Source organism: Cupressus sempervirens, chromosome 2, assembly GCF_028749045.1.
Source record: "Cupressus sempervirens isolate cs-2001-9-10 chromosome 2, ASM2874904v1, whole genome shotgun sequence".
NCBI lineage: Eukaryota > Viridiplantae > Streptophyta > Pinopsida > Cupressales > Cupressaceae > Cupressus > Cupressus sempervirens.
Window position 1 is genome coordinate 575,757,442 of NC_143119.1, and position 22,806 is coordinate 575,780,247.

Here is a 22,806-nt window from a genome sequence, read left to right on the forward strand (position 1 = left end):
ACATCAATGACAATATCTTTAATAATTGAGTTGACCAGTCGGTCTACTTGCCAGTCTTTGAGGTTCAAATCAGTTATAAGAAAAGTCTGAACTTGAAGTACTATCACTACAAAGATATGGTTGCCATCTTTAATACATATAACATTGTCCTTGCAACAATGATGCTCATTGTGTTTGATGTAACATTAAATATATGTACTATGGAGATGTCTCTGGATAAGGCTTTATGAACTTCTGCCAAAGATGTTAGGGAATGTGCTCGAAGCAAAGCAAACCCATAAAGGATGAAAAAGAAATGAATACAATATCCGATGATAATGAAGGTCAGATCGGAATTCATTTTTATATTTGCACAATGGGAAGGAATGCATTTTGAGAGACAATAAAGTATGTTGTGCATGATGAAGTCTAAATGTACAGTGTAAATTATTAATGTCATCATTTGTGAAGTCTCCCCACACCTACAAAAACATAATTTTTTTACATAGGATGTATACTATTGCTTACGTAGTGATGCTCTAATGCATAATGTAAGTTTTCTAATCCCATAATTCATTAAGTAATTTGCTGGTATAAGAACTAAAATCATGCTGAGTTGGATGGATGGTGTGAATTTGTTCCTATTTTATCATATTTCATGTGGATTTTTGGTAGAAGCAACACCATAGGAAGAGCCTCCGATTATTTGTGTTTATGGTTAAGTGCATTGAACTAGATTTTGGTGGCAACTAGTTCTATAGTACTAGTTCTTGTTTGGACAAAATATTATTGCATTATTCATGTAAGATGATTTTGTTATTCATTTTATACACATATACCATTTGTTTAATGTGATTTTTCATTCATGTGGTACAATTGTAGTTTTGTGAATGTATTTATTGGATGTTATAGGACTTGCCCAAAACTCAGCAGACTTAATGAGTCCCGAGGTGAGTAGGCTTGGACAAGTGACAGAGCTGAGGCCTAGAATCGATGAAGGATTGACCTTTTGATTGCATCTCATAGCTCAACAAAAACACAGCCTTCTGCAAATGGAACCTTCTTCAGCAAAAATGCCAACACCCTCAGCAAAAAGGTCCTCATCCGCAAATTCCATATTTGTAGCTCCATGACTAGTCACTCATCATGTTAGAAAACCTTAAAAACCTGACTACAAAATGTCATTCCTTCTAGAAATGACGCCCTTCCCACAAGAAATGCCAAACATGACCAAAAATATGTAAAAAATGCCAACACCTGCACTATTTTGCATGCCTTATCTTTGATTTTTCAATGGAAATTGTGTGCATCTCTTCTTGTGTTTCCTTCACACAGATGCTCTCCTCATGTTTCCTGCATAGTTTAGGTCTTAGGAATTGTGGAGACTAACACACTGAGTGAGTAGCATAAAGCTGAAAGTAGTGCAGATGGAGCAAAGAAAATCTTAAAAAGTTTAATTCCTTCAAAATTCCTTATGTTTCTTTGATTTTCCAAGTTGCCAAGTCTACGTGTGAGGAAAAAATTAGTTAGTCAGTTCTAGTTGAGTCCAAGTCTTGTGACTATGACTTACTCTGATTCGTGATTGTCCAATCGTTCATAGTTAATGACCAATGAACTTGCACTTGAGAATTTTATTTTGAAACAAAGAGTGCACTAACATATGAAACATAAAAGTTTCTATAATTAATTTGTACAATTTTTTTTCTGTTGGAACATTGTTAAATTTTATTCAATTTGTGTTCTTGTGGCAGGAATTACCTTGAAGGCCTTTTGGTTGGGTGCTTTAGGGACTGTTCTGGGAACAATTATTTCATTTAAAATAGTTGGGCATGCACTTGGACTAGAAGGGTGGAAGGTATCGAGTTATTCATATAAACAAAGGCCATCCTATAATTTTCAATTTTGCAAGTCTTCCTCTCACATGCTTGTTATGTTGTTTGTAAGGCATGACACTTGTTCTTTTTTTGACATGTTTGAGTTTGATATTTTCATTCAGCCCTAGCTATTTGGAGTCTTGTCATGCGTTCAACTTTTAAACTTAGTATTTTATTTCTTTTATATGCCAGAGCTTATGTTTGGATCCCTTATGTAATTGTTACAAATGTATGTTTGAGTCCCACGGACCTTATTTTACAATTTCTGGACAATAATACAATTTCTTTATTTGACATTGATTAGTTTTGCACAAGTGTGATTTTCATACTTAATACTCGTATGTATTGTGTTTTACTTTTATGTTATCACTAAGCTATTAAAATATTTTTGCATCATAGATTGCTTCATGCCTTTGTGCCAGTTACATTGGGGGTAGCATCAATTATGCAGCAACTGCACAGGTAAGTGTGTCAATTTTATGTTTGATGCATCATATCATAAATATAAATCCTTATTTAAGTATCTATCACCATATGATCTTTTTGTTCATATTTGTTATATTTCTCTCAAGCTATAAGCTATTTGACAGTTTTAAGTATTACTAGACATCATAAAAATTGGTAAATTTTCGTTCACAATCTAAGTTTAGCAGCAAGGACCTTGTTTCTACTTCCACATTGATAGATTTATTGGGATGGCAATATTTTTTAGTTTTGTAGCATATTTTGGATCTATTCAGTTTTATTAAAGTTCTAGAAGAGAGAAGGATGTTAATTTTTTCCATCACCACATATTCTAGAACACAAGGTTTATGGATTTTGGGTACCATGTATTATTATTGATATATGATCACGGGTTATTAACTATCTTTTGATTACATCTGCGTTCTCTAGATATATTAACTCATAAGTGGTTTTTATTAGGCCCCTTTTAGATATATTTATAGTTTTCATTGCAAAAGTATTTCAGTATTTCTGAAAAAAAAGTAATATACGTAATTCTCGGGTACATACTTTTTTTATTGTTTTCTCAGTATACGGTTTTCATTAGAGCTATGAACTAGTGAGGCCACATTTTTAAGGGACCTCATCCTCATATTTGTTCAATTTTTCGCCAATCTATTGCAATCTTATATTAGGTTTGAGGCCTTAATACCTCTCAATTTTAGGCTCAAGCTGTGGTTACAAGTCCCCCTTATACCTCCTTACATGAGCACCACCTACCTGTCAATGACATCCCCTTATCTCTCCAAAGTTGACAGTCATACCCCTTATATCCTCTACGCCAAACCCCTTTTATCTCCCAGCTGCTTATCCTCCCACACCTTTTGTCTCCCAATAGGACCCCTTATACCTCCCAACTGCTTTGTCACATGCACACATACTTCTCTCTCCATGTTGGCATTGCAGAATTCAGGATATAGGTGCAAAACAACTGTTGATGGAACACACATCAACAGTATACATGTCAACACTTCATCACATGGTCCTTAGTCTTCCGTTAGAGCACTTCCACATAGAAAACCAACAACCTCATCGGCGGATGGGAATCAGACATAAGACCATCCTATCAACAATTATAATGTCCCCTTGTTTGGATCTGGATTGAAGGTAGGAATCTCTTAAATTTGTGCTTGTTCCTCTTCTTTGTATGAGGAGTGTATAGGGTCTATCAATCTCTATATATTATTATGGTCTTCCCTAATAAAAGTCTACTTCCCAAGGCCACCATGTAAGTTTATCTCTGTTACGTTATTGATGTCCTTATGACCCTGTATAGGTATTTTATGTTGGGTTTGCTGGCATCTCCGTGTTTCCCTTATTAGTGATTCCCTTATTAATATTAAGTTGTTACTTTTTATGATTCCCTTATTACTTCAGCACTACTCAATCAATGATCTGGAATGTGAGTGTGGTGACTTTTTGCCGTCTTATGGTTTTTGGCAAACACGTATTATGTCCAGTTTATATCGTTCGTTGCTTACATTCTTTGATTTAGTCACCTCTGTCTGATTGTTCACCCTTCAATGATCCCATATCAATATTTATTCAATATGGTTTGATGTTGGGAAGATTTATGTATTTTCCAATTTGTACTCTTGCGTTGGTAGCTATCCGATTGTGTAGGCTTTTGTCTTCTTGCCAGGTGATAGAAGTATCTTTGTTGTGAACGAGGGGTTTTTGCTATTCCATCTGCGGTGATCCTTCTATCTTCGGTTTGGATTATTTGCGAATATATCTTCCATTCATCCGATGTTGGTGCTTACTCAGATGCTTTTAGCAAGAAGCTATTTGTCTATCTTCTTCGATGTCTTCTTACTTTGATTTTTCCATATCTGTTATGATTGATTATCTATGATGATTGCTTCAATAGTTCATGATGTGCCTGTCGAGTGTGGTGTTACCTCTTTCTTAATTAGCTTAGCCCAATAACTTGGATTGACTTCAGATGATAGTTGATTGTTTGTCCTCTTGCGAGTCATTGAGGTGTAGGCGTTCCTTCACTATTATCACTGCCTTTCAATTGATGAGGATGGACTCCTGTTTATCCTCTGCAGTTTTGGTACGGGTTCTAACATCCTCGTTCCCTTGACTGACATGGAGAGTGTCTAGTTAGCAGGAAATGATTCTACCTTTGTGTCTTGATGTCCACAATGGCTAACTATTCTGTGGATTATCTATGAAGTGATGCCAAAATATACATTTCTCCTTGTCAGATATTAAACTATCAAAATGACTGAAATGTCTTTGTGTTGAGTGAGAAACGAATTGCTAAGTTTGGAGTTCGACCTTCTCTGTCTAACGTCGCTACCCACTACTTTGATCTTATTTGGCATATAATATCACTTGATCTGTTGGTGCTGATCTTCTTTTCCCTTAAATGAGTGAACAAGGATTGTGATTTCTTATTGTCGACTGTATGCTTCCTTTGCTAGATGTTTGTCTCCTTTCCAATTTGAAAATCTAAAAGATGATGATCTTCTCCATTTTTCCTTATTATTGTTTTATCCCTTCACCCTTTTCCTATCTCCCCTTTTTGTTATTCCTCCATATATATATGTATGGAATGGTGGTTATACTGATGCAACCGATCAAGCATGCTTATATTATTATATAAATTCATTTTTTTAATATAATATATTATTAACATGATATTGTCAATGGTTTATGACATATATAATAATTATCTTATTATATAGATCATATTCATTTCTAATATTAAATTTGTTAATTTGTAATAGGTTATAATAATTTATTTTTTATTATATCCATCATATTATTATATTAATAATAGATGATTGATTCCAAAATATTATATTATATGTTACTAATAATAATAACTTACATTATAATTTATTATTATATATTCTATTATTAATTTATTTATCATTAAATCTTATAAATATGGGGACATGACAATCCACCCTTCCTCAAATTGCTTGTCCTCAAGCAATGTGATCCACAATTCCAATCCTTGATATTTTGTAGCACTTTCTTCTCCTCTAATAGGTGTTGCTCAACCTTTATAAATAAGGGTCTGAGATATAGAATCTTCTAAAATGCTCTCTACAAACAATTTATAAGCATGCCCTTTGCCCTGAGTGGTAATGCTTATTAGGAATGTCCTTTGCCAAGGATGGCAATGTTTACTAAGAACATCCTTGGCACTAGTATACTAGGATATATGGAAACACAAAGTATGCACAAAATATATATACTTTAGTGTATGAAGACATGATGTAGACATGAAGTATACACATTAATGCATGTAGACATGATGTAGACACAAAGCATACACATGTTAAAGCTTTGGTAGATTCCTTCCTCTAATTATAATTTCCGTGTTGTTGGAATTGGTGGTGATTAGCTCCTTGATAGATAGACCTACATCATATGTTAGTACTCTAACAAGAAAACATGTGTAGAGTTAACCATGATAGTAAAATATTATTCAATTCTCGTAAGTCTATAAAATATAAGATCCTAATTCCGAATTTAATCCCTTTTTTAAGGAGAGACTGTGATTAGATGCTTAGCTCTTGGGAGAGTGCTTCCTGGGGCTCTAATCAATAGAACAACTCTCCACTAAGCACCATCTTCTCACAATACTTCTCTCTTTAAGACCTTATGGATAATTACTCGTGATGTATCCATCCTTCCTAGGAGAGAGTTCTTTCTTATCCTAGGCCTTATGGATATCCACTCTGGGTGTATCCATCCTTGCATATGCATATATATTTTCTTAATAGTATATACCGGTTCGTTCAGAGAATTCTTGATTCCCTGCCTTACTTCCTTAAGAATACTTAACTATAGAATATCTTGCGAAGTCCTTCAGAGATGTTAGCTCTCTGCCTCAATTCCACACTAGGAATTATAACATTCAATTTAGAATGTCCTTGCTTTAATCTTTACTTCCGGTTTGATACAAATGAGGAGTCATTTACTTAGTTATTCATAACCAAGTCTAATGGTAGCATCCAGTTTGACAAATGCACTTATATCTTTCATGAATGTCGTGTAGAATTTTTATAAACATTGCCTAATTTTGTAGTAGTTTGTTTTTAGATGATATTTTTATGTACTCCAAGAATAAAGAAACTGTAACATCCCGTTTTCCCGGGTCTTAATTAACAAATAACATACTCAAAGAGATATAGTTATCACTTCATCTTCATAGGAAGTTAGTTAAATCAGTTTCATTCATATGGAAGGGATTGACGGTTAAATTCAGTTAAACAAAATTTCTTAACGAAGAGCTGAAAACACCATCAATGAAAATTCCTATAGAAGTTAAACAAAACACATACCTTGAAATTTGAAATCGAAATTAAAACTAGGGATGCTTTTGCAACCACCTGGGTTAGTTCACAAATACCACTATAACAACATCACATGATGATTATCATCTAAAACTTCTATCTCAAAATAAAATGATGATTACAATTAAATACCACTATATTTAAAATTAGGGCATCACATACCACTATATCAATTAGGGCATCGTTTACCATCGATTCATTTAGGGCTTTTGATACCGCTATATCACTTAGGGCTGCCAATACTATTGAATCAATTAGGGCTTCCGATACCACTGATTCAAATAGGGCTTTTGATACCGCTGTATCATTTAGGGTTCGAGCTATCACTCAATCAATTAGGGCTTCAGATTCCTTTCCTTCCGATCTCTTGACTGTGATAGTAACTCAAGATTAGAAATTTACTTATATTCAATATTCATATAAATGAAAAACAATCCATGAATCTATCTTTTGCATCTAGGTGCAACGATGAGATAGCTCAATTAATCTTACCTTCTTGCATATTAATCATAAAAGTGATAATACCTGTTTTTCGACAACCAATTGAATGTATGACTTATCTTTGTCCGATGCACATCCGGTAACTTATGGGGAGGTGAAACATTGTTAGGGGCTTAACCACCCAACCTCAGAGCACAACTTATCCCCACACGATCTCTTCTAACGAGAAAGGCCCTCCCTACCCGGAATTGGCAGGGATCATCTTGCCATCCAGTGGGCATTTTGGTATGTAACACACCCTACGACTTGGCAGCAGGAGATCACAATAACAGGAATATGCATGAGCTATTACTTAATTCATATTAAAAATGATAAATATTGCTATGTCATATCTAATATTGATTCATATTATTGATGATTCCTTTCTCTCACCTCATCACCATCTCCTTGGCTACATAGCCAGTGGGTCCTAGGTATTCGGAATTCTCAGAGCAGACGACTTTGTCAGTTATTCAAGAAGATTATATACATCCAGCATTTCACACTCTGTGATTATATAATTATGTTCTTTAAAGATTTCAAAATTGAATGTTTACTTAATTAATTTAATCATAATTGATTTCTCTTCCACATTCTTGCAGATTAACTCTACCTCTTCACCATTTCATGGCTTCTCTGTCGGTGAATTCCTCAGTGTTAATAGTATTCTGAATTTGTTCAGAAAATTGTAATAGAATGTGCATTGATGTTGACTCATTTAAACAATCAAGTTTTTAAATACTACTATTTGAATTCATAAATGATGTATTCTCAAGGATACTCGAAGATTGATCTCTCATGCACATCAGGAAACCAACAACTAGTGTATATATATATATTGTTCTCAACTATTATGCCTAGCCGGCTAAGGATGGATATAAAATCAGTAAAGAAAAGAGTTGGAACATATTTGATTTATTCTTTGACCTATCAATATGTACTAACTAAAACTAGATATTATACTCAGTGAAAAACGAATCAAGAATTACACTACTTCACTTGGTGTTGGAAATCATTTAGACAACCCTACATAGCATGACAGTAACAAAAATTGATGCACTCATATGTAAAAGACATGGGACAATAAAATTAGCATTGTACTGTCATGAACTATCATTAAAGGTAAACGTACAAAGCAGAGCACTAACTTTTGGTATAACAATGAGAAAAGAGAGTAAAGAAAGATTAAACAAGCATCAGATTGGTCTTAGCAAGAATCACGTGAATTGTTTGTGCAGACTCTCTACTCCTCACCATTTTAGGCTACCATGCTGGTGATTCCCAGGTGCTAACGAGTTTATATCCACTATATTGCTTAACTCCTCTTCACCTATATTGGCATCATTGCCTGGTGAATTCCTTGGTGTTTGGATTTCATGATATTGTTTTCATCTCTATATGGGTATAAGTGGAAGAATTAAATCTTGAACAAAATCCTTAGATCATGGTTAACATTGCAATTCCGTTCTTCATAATCATAGTTGATACAAGCTTTTGGTTTAAGAACATTGGTGGCATGAAGAACAGACTCTACAAACTAGAACATTAAATAAATGCCTACACGATTCAGTCTATATTCAATAGGCAACAGATTTTGATTTCTATGAAAATCAGAACTTTTGACTGACATAGCAATTAAGAAATAATATATGGATAGAATCTAAACAAAGTTTGGATCTTACGTGACCCATAGTTGGCTCCTTGCTTGCTGTGGCCGGAAAGATGAATCCCTCCCTCACTTGCTCTAAACCCGTGGGTATGGAAAGCCATGGAGGTGAAATGGACACGGAACCAAGAGAATGAAGTCGGTACTAACAGTCAAATTCTCCTCCTTTTGTGTAAACGTATATGCAAAGAGAGGAAAATAGGCTATATCCAAATACAATCAAGGAGACTCTTTATTAAAAGAAATAGCTTGGCTCTTCGGCTACCATCAGTTACAATAAGCCATTCGAATGCCAACAAGGAATCAACATCAATGCACATGCTATTACAGTTTTTCGAACAAATTCAGAATACTATTAACACTGAGGAATTCACTGGCAAAGAAGCCATGAAATGGTGAAGAGGTAGAGTTAATCTGCAAGAATGCGGAAGAGAAATCAATTATGATTAAATTAATCAATTAAATAATCAATTTTGAGATCTTTAGAAAACATAATTATGTAATCACAGAGTCTGAAATGCTGGATGTATGTAATCTTCTTGAATGATTGACAGAGCCATTTGCTCTGAGAATTCCGAATACCTAGGACTCACTTGGCTGTGTAGCCAAGGAGATGGGTGATGAGGTGAGAGAAAGGAATCATCGATAATATGAATTAGTATCAGCTATGGCATAGCAACATTTATCATTTTTAATATGAATTAATTAATAGCTCATGCATATTCCTATTATTGTGATCTCTTGCTGCCAAGTCGTAGGGTGTATTACATACTAGAATGCCGAGTGGATGGCAAGATGATCCCTGCCAATTCCAGGTAGGGAGGGCCTTTCTCGTTAGAGATCATGTGGGGATAAGTTGTGGTCCGAGGTTGGGTGGTTAAGCCCCTGACGATGTTTCACCTCTCCATAAATTACTAGATGTGTATCGGACAAAGATAAGCCATACATTCAATCGGTTGTCGGAAAACAGGTATTATCACTTTTATGATTAATATGCAAGAAGGTGAGATTAATTGAGTTATCTCATTGTTACACCTAGATGCAAAAGATAGATTTATGGATTGTTTTTCATTTATATGAATATTGAATATAAGTAAATTTCTAATCTTGAGTTACTATCGCAGTTAAGTAAATCGGAAGGAAAGGAATCTTAAGACCTAATTGATTAGGTGATAGTTGGAACCCTAAATGATACAGCAGTATTAGAAGCCCTATTTGAATCAGTGCTATCGGAAGCCCTAATTGATTCAGTAGTATCGAAAGCCCTAAGTGATATAATGGTATCAGAAGCCCTAAATGAACTAATGGTAAATGATGCCCTAATTGATACAGTGGTATGTGATGCCCTAATTTTAAATATAGCGGTATTTAATTGTAATCATTATTTGATTTTGAGATAGCGGTTTTTAGATGATAATCGTAATGTGATATTGTTTTAGTGGTATTTGTGGACTAACCTGGGTGGTTGTAGAAGCATCCCTAGTTTTAATTTCGATTTCAAATTTCAAGGTATGTGTTTTGTTTAACTTCTATAGTAATTTTCATTAATGGTGTTTTCAGCTTTTCGTTAAGAAATTTTGTTTAATTGAATTTAACCGTCAATCCCTTTCATATGAATGAAACTGATTTAACTAACTTCCTGTGAAGATGAAGTGATAACTATATCTCTTTGAGTATGTTATTTGTTAATTAAGACCCGGGAAAATGGGATGTTACAGAAACATGCAGCACCTTTGTCTAGTCTTGCAACATTTGAGGTAGCATACTCCATTTGAAAAGCTACACTCTTTCTTCTAGGGTTAGATCCATCACTCGGGTCTGTTATTCCCCTGCAAAATTTGACTTTTGGAGACCCCTTTTTCTGTTCCTCCAGGTTCGCTAGTCATATTTGTTACGTATTGGAGTTAGGTCTCATGATTGGATTTGAGGTTTGTCTTTGTCAGCCTTAAAAGAAGGATAAATGGCTATAAATCACATATGGCCAAACCACCTTTTTTTTAAATCATTGTTCAGTTATTTGATTCTCCATTCTTCACATCTATCTGCTATTATACAGTTCTAAATCAGATGTAGCAGATACTGAGAACTGAGCATGATATAGTAGTGGGACAAAAGTGTTTGGGAGTAGGTAACGATAGAAGAGGCACCTAAACAGTCAAGAGAGTGCTAAGTGACGATAAAATTAAATTGTTAGGTTGGGAAGGAATGCTATGAGTTTGAAGTGACATAAGCAGTTTAAAAAGTGCGTAAGTCTACTTTTGATGCCACCTAGTGACAAATACATCTGAAATGTATGTCCATTAGGTATTTAAGAAGCAACGGTAGCATTATGGCCTGCCTCAGATTGCTTTGCCATGCCATAGCAGAGGAGTACACTCAAGGCATTCTTGGCAAATTTAAGTGACATGGATGGAGAAAGAGCATGCCTGTGATGTTTGACTGATTAGAACAGTTAAATGAAATCTGCCTAACTATTTTCTTTTTGTAATTGTGACAACTGTTTGTCAATATGCTCGTGAACTAAGCAAATGTATGAAAATAGTTTACTTCAATCTAATCACAATTCACCTAGTTGTAACAAACAATTAATGCTATTCAATTGAATTTATCTCAACACAGCTATACACGGTGACAACATGTACCTATGGCTGGATTGTCACACATTTTCTGATGTCATATAATGGTTTTGTTTGTTTGTGATTCCAAGCCAGTGCAGTATTCACTTGGATCATTGGTGTGAAGGTTTGAGGTGTGGTTTGACTTTTTATGTTGCTCGTTCAAAAATTTGGTTGTGGGTTCCCTTTTGCAGGATTGTGTGTGTGCACAGCCTTGGCTGAGCTTTTAATGTCTGTGGATTGATAATGCATGAAAATACTGTTTCTGCAGAATTTAAAGAACTTTTCAATGACGCATTTTATGTGTAAGTGGAAATGTGTGGACAGATTTATGAATACTTCAGCTAATATAATGGACTTGTATTCTGATGGATGACCTTTAAGGGCAAGAGACCAGATAGATGTCTGAAAGTAGAATTGCAGATGGAGGATGGATCTTTCTAGAGAAAAAGTCATATAAATATCATGTCTTTAAACAGAAGATATCTATCACCAAATGTCCAACACATGAAACACAATCCTGATTTCTTCCCAAGATTAAATTATTGACAGTTTTAAACATTGTCCTCCAGCTTCTAGTGATTTTACTTGACATCGGGAAAGAAATGAGAGCTTGATCCACCTCTTTAAATGATAATTGTGATATTAGTAATTGCAAAGGTGAAGAATGCTCCTTAAATAGAGATTACGAGCAGAGTTTCTACAATAGAAAATAAAGACCAAAAAGAAACATTCTAAATAAGAACTAACTATAAAGAGGATAGAGCCTATCTGAATAACCATTATAGCAACATTACATAATTACTTTAACACGTCTCATAACCTGGTCAGCTTCCCAAAGTCTCTCTTTTAGCACATTGTCACTTCTTTGGTAATGATTTCTGGTCTTGAGATCCAATTCATTATTTTGGTCTCATGATATCAAAATCTCTATCTATTTATTACACTTCATGTGGAGGCACTAGGTGAGTATTATGCTTCACACAAATAAACTTATGGACCTATTTTCTTTGTTTTGTTAACTACTTTCCTATTGATATATTTATTTAATAAAATATCTCTATAACTTTGGTTAAATGCCTTGGTTGCCTAGGATATTAATATGAATTCAGTTCTGTTTTTGTGGCATACACCTAGTTGAAGCCTTAGCTATCCTTGGGATTAAAGTCATCTCCCTTTTTAGTCTCTAAAAAACTTTCTATCATTAACTGCTTTGCTCTTGAGGTTTCATTGATCTACTTTTAGTGGTTTGAGGATGCCAATATATTTTTCCCGTCTCCGCTAGACATGTACCTGCTCTCGTCCAAGTAAATCTTAGGTTTTATGAGTTTCCCTATGCTATCCCAAAAAAGTATTAATAACTCATGGTTAGTACTGTTTGAATTTGGGTTTTAGTTTTAGTAAACAACATTTTTACTATCGCCTTTATCATCACCTATTTTAAAATAATATTATTTTGAATGGTTGCTAAAAAGTAAAATCAAACCTTTTTCAATTGTTGGTTTGGAAAATCTAGTCTATATCAGTGTGTCATAATAATACATTTTACCTTATTATCTAATCAATGTAGCAGGCATTGGGGTTAACTTCGCCAAGCACATTGGCTGCTGGAATGGCTGCTGACAACTTGGTAATGGCTGGTTATTTCGCATTAATTTTTTCGTTGCATGAGAAAACTATAGGGGACTTACATATTGAAGATAAATCAGAAGGTATGCTCATTGATATTAGAATATTTTTGATTTCAAATCATTGTTTGATAGAATATTCAATTATTTGAGAAAATTAGGAGGAAGAAGAGTTCACAAGCACTATAACAATCGAAGAAGATTTTAAATTAAGCAATATCGAGTTTATATTGTTACTTTACATCTCGTTTCGCTAATAAATTTGGAGTTGCAATAGCATTGTGATTTTAAACTGAAAAATAGAATTCAAAGAATGAACACTGAAAAGGATATATAGTAGCTTAGATTCATGTAAAGATGGATTTGATATGCATGTGTAGTATTCAAAATACTCAAAGTTTGAATGGCACCACAAATGTAGTAAAATAGTAATTAATACCCCAAGACTTTTTGATAGAAATCAAATACATATCAGATTCATGTAAGGTTGGATGTAATAACCCCAACCGGTTATAACTTCGACAAACACCAAATTCTTCTCAAATCCAACTGTTTGACATTTCGTCAAACACTTTTCAAGCAAGCTTTGATACCACTATAATATCCCTTGCCCAAACTAACTGATTTTAGCTCAAGTAATATTATCAAACACTTGTATGCTGCCTTTCTTTTTTCTGATTTGTGTTTCAAATTGTTTGATATAGTTTGAATAATGCTAAGAAATTTACAATGTTTGCAAATGATATTACAATACCTTTTTCAATGAACTAATATGCAAGTGCAGTTCTTTTTGATATTTTCAATGTATATACATGGAAACTAGATATGGAATGCATACCTACAGTCAACTGACATTTTGACAAACAATTGGCATGCAACTATTATGCTGATCATATATTCTATTAGATGGACATTTTGTCAAACAACTGGTATGCAACATATATCTCCTTTATTGAATTCATTCCGATGTACAATGTTGCTATGAATTTGCCAAGACAAATGGGCTTACAATAATGACTAAAACAATGCCAAATCTGATTTTGAGTTATCACTTACAACAACAAAATTATATGCCTAAGATTATAATGCTGACTACTAATAATTGCAAGAGGAGCCTGATAATAGTGATGCCCGAGAATGGAGATGAAATTTGTAATTAGAATCAAGCATAAATATTGTAGCGTGACACTGTTCACGCGTACTATAGCAGCAAGGAAAAAAGATTACTAATGGCTGAAGATGAATCTTCAGGTCTGCACTCGATAGTCCTTCAATATTCTTCAAACCCTTCGGTTATTCCTTAACTTTAAGCACAAATAGAACTCCAGAATGAAGCTCTCCTAAATGCAAAATTTAGTGGATATTTCACCACCTCAAATGGTTGCAACACTGAAGAATTGATGCTTTCCAATGGTTAATTGAAATTAGAAACCCTTAGTTTCTTGTTTGAAGTTCATATCAAATGCAATTGATAATAATCGGATGCTTGACAATGAAGCTTTCATCTCTATTTATTATTTTCCTTCACCCTTCTAGAAGGAAATAAAATATTATTTAATTGCACTCTCTAGAAGCTTCTCCCTTTCCAATACAATAATTAGTTGTATTTCTACAAAATGCACCTTTTAGAAGCTCCCCCTTTCCAATACAATAATTAGTTCTGTTTCTAGAAAATTAAATTAATTAAATATAAAGTCACCTTTAGATTTATTTATTTGTTGACTTTAATTTAATTTATTTCTTCTTATTTCTCCACTCAGCCTTCAGAGAATGAAAAGCTAAGAACTCCATTGAGGGTCTAAAAGATGGGAAACATTACATTGGATATCATCTATGTTGTCTATTTTGTGTTTTTCATTTTATAGCATGACATATTCATGCATATAGGTTTTATATGCAGTGTTGAATTCTTGCTTTCAGAATTGAGATTTTCTTAGATGGCACAGAATAACTGATACAGAAAATTATTTTTTCTTGTTGGTCAATGAGGTTTACAAGACACACACCGGACTGTGCTCCCTAGACATGCATAGATGCACTTTCAACTGCTTTAACACAAGAGAATATGCCTAGAAGTTCTTGGGGAAATTGAACTTGGGGCTTCTCCCATTTTACCATTTGGCTGTGCCCAATGGACTTGTAACAGCATATTATTACATTAAGTATAATTAAATCTTTCCTTTTCTGAAAATTCTGTAAAAATATTTTATGTAATATTTCTTTTGTTTTCGTCAACAGGGAGGTCACATTATAAAAACATTTCCTTGCACAAGAAAAACACTTCATTCAAAAATATGCATATAGTTTATAAACATAACTTTTTAAGTCACAGATTCTGCATGAGTGTAGATTGTTTTGTAAACTTTGTATATTTTCTGTAGCATTTCCTTTTTTAACAAATTATATCATGTTATGAACAAGGAAATTAGTATTAAAATTGCAAATTTTCAATGCACTACCTTCTTGGAAAATTTTGAGCTTATAATATTAGTTGCATGTGTTTATATATATATATATATTAATACCTATTTGTAAATACTATAGCAATATATGCATGTATAGAAAAGCTGTAGTTAGTGTTTTGTAGAGAATATATCCATGCAAGGTTTTGCTATTTTGGCACTCCACTGCAGCAGCCTGGAAACTTTTTTTTAATTGTGATATTGCTATTAGGATTTAACTGTGTGATTTTGAGTCAAACTCATTGACCCATGTTTCATGATTAGTGATTCAACATGAATCCATCTCTCATGAGAATAAATGGAACACTTAGCACTCATTGGATCTAGGTGATGCTCACAAGGGTGAAGCACTGGGGCTTCCTGGGAGGTCACCCATCCTAGTGCTACTCCAGCCTGAGTGTGCTTAACTACGGAGTTTCCTCCATGGTTAAACCCAAAGCTTGCAACCCCATTTGCAAAACCTTCACCAAGTGTTGTGCCTTATGAACCATTCATTAGAAAGCCCCTTAAGCTCATCGATTGATAAGTAGGAGATAATTTCCACAGCAAGTCAAATTGTGATATTGCTATCAGGATTTAACTGTGTGATTTTGAGTCAAACTCATTGACCCATGTTTCATAAGTAGTAATTCAACATGAATCCATCTCTCATGAGAATAGATGGAACACTTAGCACTCATTGGATCTAGGTGATGCTCATAGGGTGAAGCACCGGGATTTCCCGGGAGGTCACCCATCCTAGTACTACTCCAGCTTGAGTGCACTTAACTACAGAGTTTCCTCCATGGTTAAACCCAAAGCTTGCAACCCCATTTGCAAAACCTTCACCAAGTGTTGTGCCTTATGAACCATTCATTAGAAAGCCCCTTAAGCTCATCAATTGATAAGTAGGAGATAATTTCCACAACAAGACAAATTGTGATATTGCTATCAGGATTTAACTGTTTGATTTTGAGTCAAAGTCATTGACCCATGTTTCATGAGTAGTGATTCAACATGAATTCATCTCTCATGAGAATAAATGGAACACTTAGCACTCATTGGATCCAGGTGATGCTCACAGGGGTGAAGCATCGTGACTTCCCAAGAGGTCACCCATCCCAATACTACTCCAGCCTGAGCGCGCTTAACTATGGAGTTTCCTCCATGGTTAAACCCAAATCTTGCAACCCCTTTTGCAAAACCTTCACCAAGTGTTGTGCCTTATGAACCATTCATTCGAAAGCCCCTTAAGCTCATCAATTGATAAGTAGGAGATAATTTCCACAGCAAGTCAAGTTGTGATATTGCTATTAGGATTTAACTGTGTGATTTTGAGTCAAACTCATTGACCCATGTTTCATGAGTAGTGATTCAACATGAATCCATCTCTCATGGAATAAATGATTGATGATTGCTTGTATGGTTGTAGTCGCAAGAATACTAAGTCTCCCACTGTGAAAGATCTTTCAATAGGCCTTTTATCTGCATACAATTTTTGTTGATTCTGAGCTTGCTGTAAATTTTCTTTAAGAATTTTTGTAATGTCGACACTCTGCTTAATAAAATCTTGTGCACCGGGAACTCAACTTTCTTGGGATATCAATTCTCCAAATGATGTAGCATCGTAACCATATAATGCTTTAAAGGGGCTCATTCCAATAGACATATGATAAGTTGTGTTGTAGCAATATTTGCCTAGGTGAAACCACTTGATCCATGTGCTTTGTTGTTCTATAACATAATTCCTTAAGTATCCTTCTAACCACTTGTTCACATCCTCAGTTTGTCCATCAGTTTGGGGATGATAATTGGTGCTTGGGGTTAGTGTTGTCCCTATAAGACGAAAGAGTTCTTGCTAAAATTTACTAAGGAATTTGCTATCTCTGTCACTAATTATATTTTGAGGGTCCATGGAGTTTGTAAATTTCTTTGAAAAATAGTTCAGCTACTTGAAGTGCTTTGTATTCTGTGGAAATAGTGAAGAAATGAGAATATTTGGTAAGTCTATCCACCACCACAAAAATGCTATCTTTTCCATATACCTTGGAAAATCCTGTTATGAAATCCAGGGATATACTCTCCTATTTCTAAGCTAGAATTGGCAAAGGTTGTAGTAGTCTTGCGGGATGTGTTAATTCAGCTTTGTTCCGCTGACATGTCATGCATTCTTGTACATATTTTCTTACATTTTTTTTAAACCCTTTCCAAGAGTATTTTTCTCTAATATGTTTGTATGTTTTATAGTATGCTTGATGACCTGCTAGTGGACTGTCATGATATTCTTTAAGAAACTTTTCCTTCATTTTTGATCAAGGAATTATGTATACCAATCCTTTGTAAAAAATAAAGTCATTACAAACTTTGAAGTCTTTGTTGGGTAGGTTCTTGTCTAATATTTCTTTTGTTTGAGAATTTTTGGCATATTCTAATAAAATATCCCATTTCCAATCTTGTGCTATATTAGTAATGTTATTGATATGAGGTCGTCGTTAGAGTGCATCAACAACTCCATTATTAATACCTTTTATATATTCAATATCAAAGTTATAAGCTTGAATCCATCTCACCCATTTCTGTTGCCTGTCTTTATGATCTTTTTGGCTTAAAAAGAAGTGCAAGATGTTGTGATCCATCTTAACAATGAATTTTCCTCAGACTAAGTATTGTCTTAATTCAGCCAGAGCATGCATTATTGCTAACATTTGTTTATCATATATAGGATAGAGCTTCTCTAAGTTAGCGAGCTTCCGACTTTCGAAAGCTATTGGTCTTTTCCTTTGCATGAGGACTGCTCCTATCCCTTCTTTGGAGGCATCACATTGTAATTCAAATGGTTCAGTAAAATCTGGGATTGTTAATATTGGACATGAACTCATAATCTCTTTAAGTTTATATAAGGCTTGTTGTGCTTCCTCGTTCCATGCCAAAGCTCCTTTTCTTGTTAAATCTGTAAAGGGGGATGCTAATTTGGAAAAGCCTTTTACAAATCTTCTGTATAGCTTCATAACCCTACAAATCCTCGGAGATGTGTTAAGGATTTGGGCTTTGGCCAATCTATTATAGCACTAATTTTTTCTTCATCTACACTAACACCTTTGACACTGATTTTATGCCCCAAATAAGATTTCTTCTAGTCCAAATTTACATTTTGAAAACTTAGCATATAGAGATTCTTCTTCCAAAATCTTTAAAAATTCCTCGATATGGTGAAGGTGTTCCTCCCAAGTTCTACTGTATATGAGTATGTCATCAAAGAATATGAGTAAGAATTTTTTCAATTGTTGTCTAAAAATGTCATTCATACATGATTGGAAGGTTGCTGGAGCATTAGTGAGTCCAAAGGAAGGACGAGGAATTCAAAGTGTCCATAATGGCATCTAAAAGCTGTCTTCGGTATATCTTCTTTCCTCATCCTTATTTGATGGTAGCCAGAGCGTAGATCAATTTTTTGAAAAATAACATGCGCCATGTAATTCATCCATTACTTCACCAATTTTGGGGATGGGATACCTGTTCTTAATTGTTTTCTTATTTAGAGCATGATAATCAATGCACATTTTCATAGTTCCGTCCTCCTTTTTTACTAATACCACTGAAGATGCAAAGGGGCTACTGCTTGGTTGGATATGTCCCATGTTTAGGAGTTCCTTAATTGTCCTTTCTATTTCCTCGTATTTTCGAGGGTGTCTGTAGGGAGTGGTTATCACTGATTTAGCCCCTTCTAATTCTATGGGATGTTCAAAACCCCTTTTGGGCGGTAGTCCTAGAGGGATTTCTTCAAAAACCTTTTGATGCTTATTTAGTATAGGTTGGATATCTATGTGAATAATCTTTTCTTGGGTTATTGACTTATCTAAAATCATGCATTGTGCTATCCATTCACCTTGGTTATGGCTGAGTATTTTTTCCATTTTTTACAAGTGACTACTTTTGGGAAGCCATCATGTAATCCTTTAAGTGTGATTTCATGCCCTTATGAATAAAACAAATTTCTGAGTTAGGTCCATCCATAATGAATCTTCCTAATGAGTTTATCCAAGGCATTCCTAGGATAATATTGTTATGAATATTTGCCACATAAAAGTTTCTCTTAATGGTGTGTCCTCCAAGAATGACCTCTAGATTAGGTACAATCCTAGTGCATCATTCAATAGTTCCATTCCCAAAAAGAATAAATTAAATAAGATAATACTATTATGAATTGTTTAAAATGGATAATAGATTAGAATTGTCTAGACTAGCCAAGAAAGTTAGTGATAATACAAAATCTTTTGAATCATGGATAGAGATTTAGGAATAATGCATATTGTGATTCAGAACATAATATCCTATCCTAAGACAAAAATATATAACTTATAAATATGAATAATGAAAATAAAGGAAAAGTGTTCAAAATGGAGATCCTAATTTGTAAAATTTAGGACTCCATCAGATTCATTGTTTGTCTTCATGGTAGATTATTTGTTTTGCTTTGGAGTATTGCATGGTTTCTACATTTCCTCACTTAGACTAGATTTTATCTCATGTATGTTACAAATGGTACTTAGTCAAATGGAAGATATTGTGGATACATCTTTGGTGAACTCGCTTAGACCATACCACTAGCTTCTTGTTGAATGTAAGTTTGCCTTGCATGGTCAATTGGTATGATTATAAGCTTCACTTCAATCAGTGCTTGCACATTGATATTCATTGATGTATTGTGTTAATGGGATGGTAATAGTTTGAACATCTCATATTTACCTTAGGAGATTGTATCAACTTGGTTGATGTCGATGGCTAAATTGAGTCTAGTAGAGTCACAAAGACATCCACAGTTTCTTCCATTCTAGGATAGAGTAGCTTTCTAAACCCTTTCCTTTGTAGTTTTTTTGGTTGGAAGTGATTGAAGTTGTTAAAGTCAAAGTCGATATCCATTGAATGAGTAACACAAGACCCTTTGTGATAATCAACACATCACATCATAAGATTGAGTGAAAGTCAACAAAAAGAAGGAACCTTGAGGTTGTCTCATTTGATCACACAATCCATCTATATTGTTCGACATATGAGCATCCTTATTCAAGAAAGAGTTGAAGATTTGGTGTTTTGTTTGGAATACTAAGAATTTGATTTTGCATGTTGTAGTAGAACAAAACTCACATCAACAAGACCACCCTAAGTCTATTGTCTGATATGCCTCTAAGTATCACTTTCATGCCCTAGTGTTCAAATTGCATCTCCATTTTCTCCAAATTAGAAGTGAACTCAACTAGCGACCTCATCTAGGCAGGCATGCTGAGAATAACATTGTAGTCTCCCATATCCGCTACATAAAAATCATCACCATGTTATAATCACCTATCTGCATATGAAGATGAATATTTATATGAGTACTCTGTAGCCTATGCCTACTGATCACAATGACTTTGAAACCCTCAGTCCCTCTGTCTAAAGCCCTTTCTTAGCCAAATGTATGGAGATAAAATTATAAATAGCCCCTCATCTAGCCCTAAATCATTCTCCTCACCTTAAAATTTATTGCTTGCTTAGTACTAGTAAGTCGTACAATATTGTTTTCATCACCAAACTCTTTTGTTGTTTTTCCCTCATTGCTTCCCTCAAAATTAGATTGTTGTTTTCCATCCTTTGATGCTAACTCATTAGCTGAAACATACTTAGTCTGTGCTTTTGCTTTGACTGAACACTTTGTAAAGGGTCCCAAGTCTCTATGCAATGTAAACATAGTTTCCTTCTTAGATCATTTAGTTGATAGTTGTCCAAATGTTTTAATTTTTCTTTTGCTGATGAGAGTCCTTCTTGAAATGTTTCTTACCTTTCTCCTTTTTGCATATAAAACCATTTGAATGTAATTTATCCTTTGATAATGAAGGTTCCATATACCTTTCTTTTTTACACTCTTTCTTCAATGTCAAAGGAGTAAGGCCCTTGATCCATCCCTAGCAAACTAACACTCACACCCAACTGCACTGTGGAGATGATAATGACCATAAGTACGTGAATCACTATCACCAACTCCAATCTTTGATAAATTGTTTTGGGTGTGTAGATACTGCAAGTGGTTTAACTTGTAGTTGACAATCCCATTTGCAAAAGATGGTGCTAATCCATCCAATAATGGATGGTATGAAACTGGAGCCTACCCGCACTGATGTGAAATCAAATCCTCTATCTATAAATCAAAAGTAAAATGATGAGCACAACCCGATGTGTAATGCCGGTAGAAAGCCTCGATCTCTGTCAATGGCTCATTAGTACCAAACTGAGAATCAAGTGATGGCTCCAATCTCTTACCCCGTACAACTACGAGTTGGGAAGGATCCTAGGCAATCCTCTCAACAAACCCACCCTTAAAATTGCCGTATAGCCCGAGAGCCCTAAATCAGAGCACCCTTAGATATTTTGTATGAATCCTCCCTCAAATCTGCACTTTCCAAAAAATACTCCACGAAAGACTCAATGCACTAGAAATTATATGTGGAAGTGTCAATGTGCTTCCCTATAGCGCACAACTGATCCCATTGAAAATGTGGCATTGCTAATTGTCCATTGCTATCAGTTGTATGAAACGATGAAATAGATTCACTTCTAGCAGAAGGAAGAAAATCACCATGAGAGCTACTCTCCACTGATGCTCTTTCCTCCTTTGTACCTACTGCATCCATATTCTAGACAAATGTGACTACCACATCATCATGCCCCTCATCCCCAATCTCGGAAAAAGACTCACCACAAACCAATATTCAACTAAATAGGTTTTGGGGCTAGTGTAGACTGTACCTACTCCAACTCCATGGTAACATCATCCTACCATGACCGTGACTCCTGAAGAGCCAACTGAGTACACTGAAGAGAGTCCACAGTCAACTCAAGCTCTTGGGTGAGTTCAACCACCACCTCTTTCCTTAATAATGCATCATAACAGATGCTACCCCACTCCATAAGGTCATCCCTTTTAGCACCTAATTGTGAGTAATTATGCTTCAAGATCTCCACAGCCTCTCGAAGCACATGAATTTCTACTAGGGAAAGACTACTATCACTGTGCTCATCTAACATAGGAGCACCCCAACTAGATGTAGCTAAAACCTGAGGAATCACATCATAATTTTCAAAAGTTGAAGTGATGTCACTATCACTCACCTTTAGCTGACCGGCCACCCGATGCCTTTGTAACCCTTGCCTCCTATGCACACTCTCTGTCTCACCAACTACACTATGATAAGAAACTGAATCATAATTGGTGATCACAAAACTTCCAGACGAACCTGGAACAAAGGAATGTTATGAAGATTAA

The 22,806-nt window shown here is 34.8% G+C and overlaps 1 protein-coding gene across 5 annotated transcripts in view; it reads left to right on the plus strand.

Annotated features, from left to right (window-relative positions):
• Positions 1-22,806, plus strand: part of LOC149574737 (uncharacterized) — a 170,635-nt gene that overhangs the window by 97,641 nt on the left and 50,188 nt on the right. For 4 of the 5 annotated variants that reach the window (XM_089814557.1, XM_089814556.1, XM_089814554.1 and 1 more), the window contains 3 exons: positions 1,731-1,834; positions 2,253-2,315; positions 13,008-13,149. In XM_089814557.1, coding sequence (XP_089670683.1) covers positions 1,731-1,834; positions 2,253-2,315; positions 13,008-13,149 — 309 coding nt within the window. The remainder of the gene's footprint in view (positions 1-1,730; positions 1,835-2,252; positions 2,316-13,007; positions 13,150-22,806) is intronic. The other variant, XM_089814553.1, reaches the window with a different exon arrangement.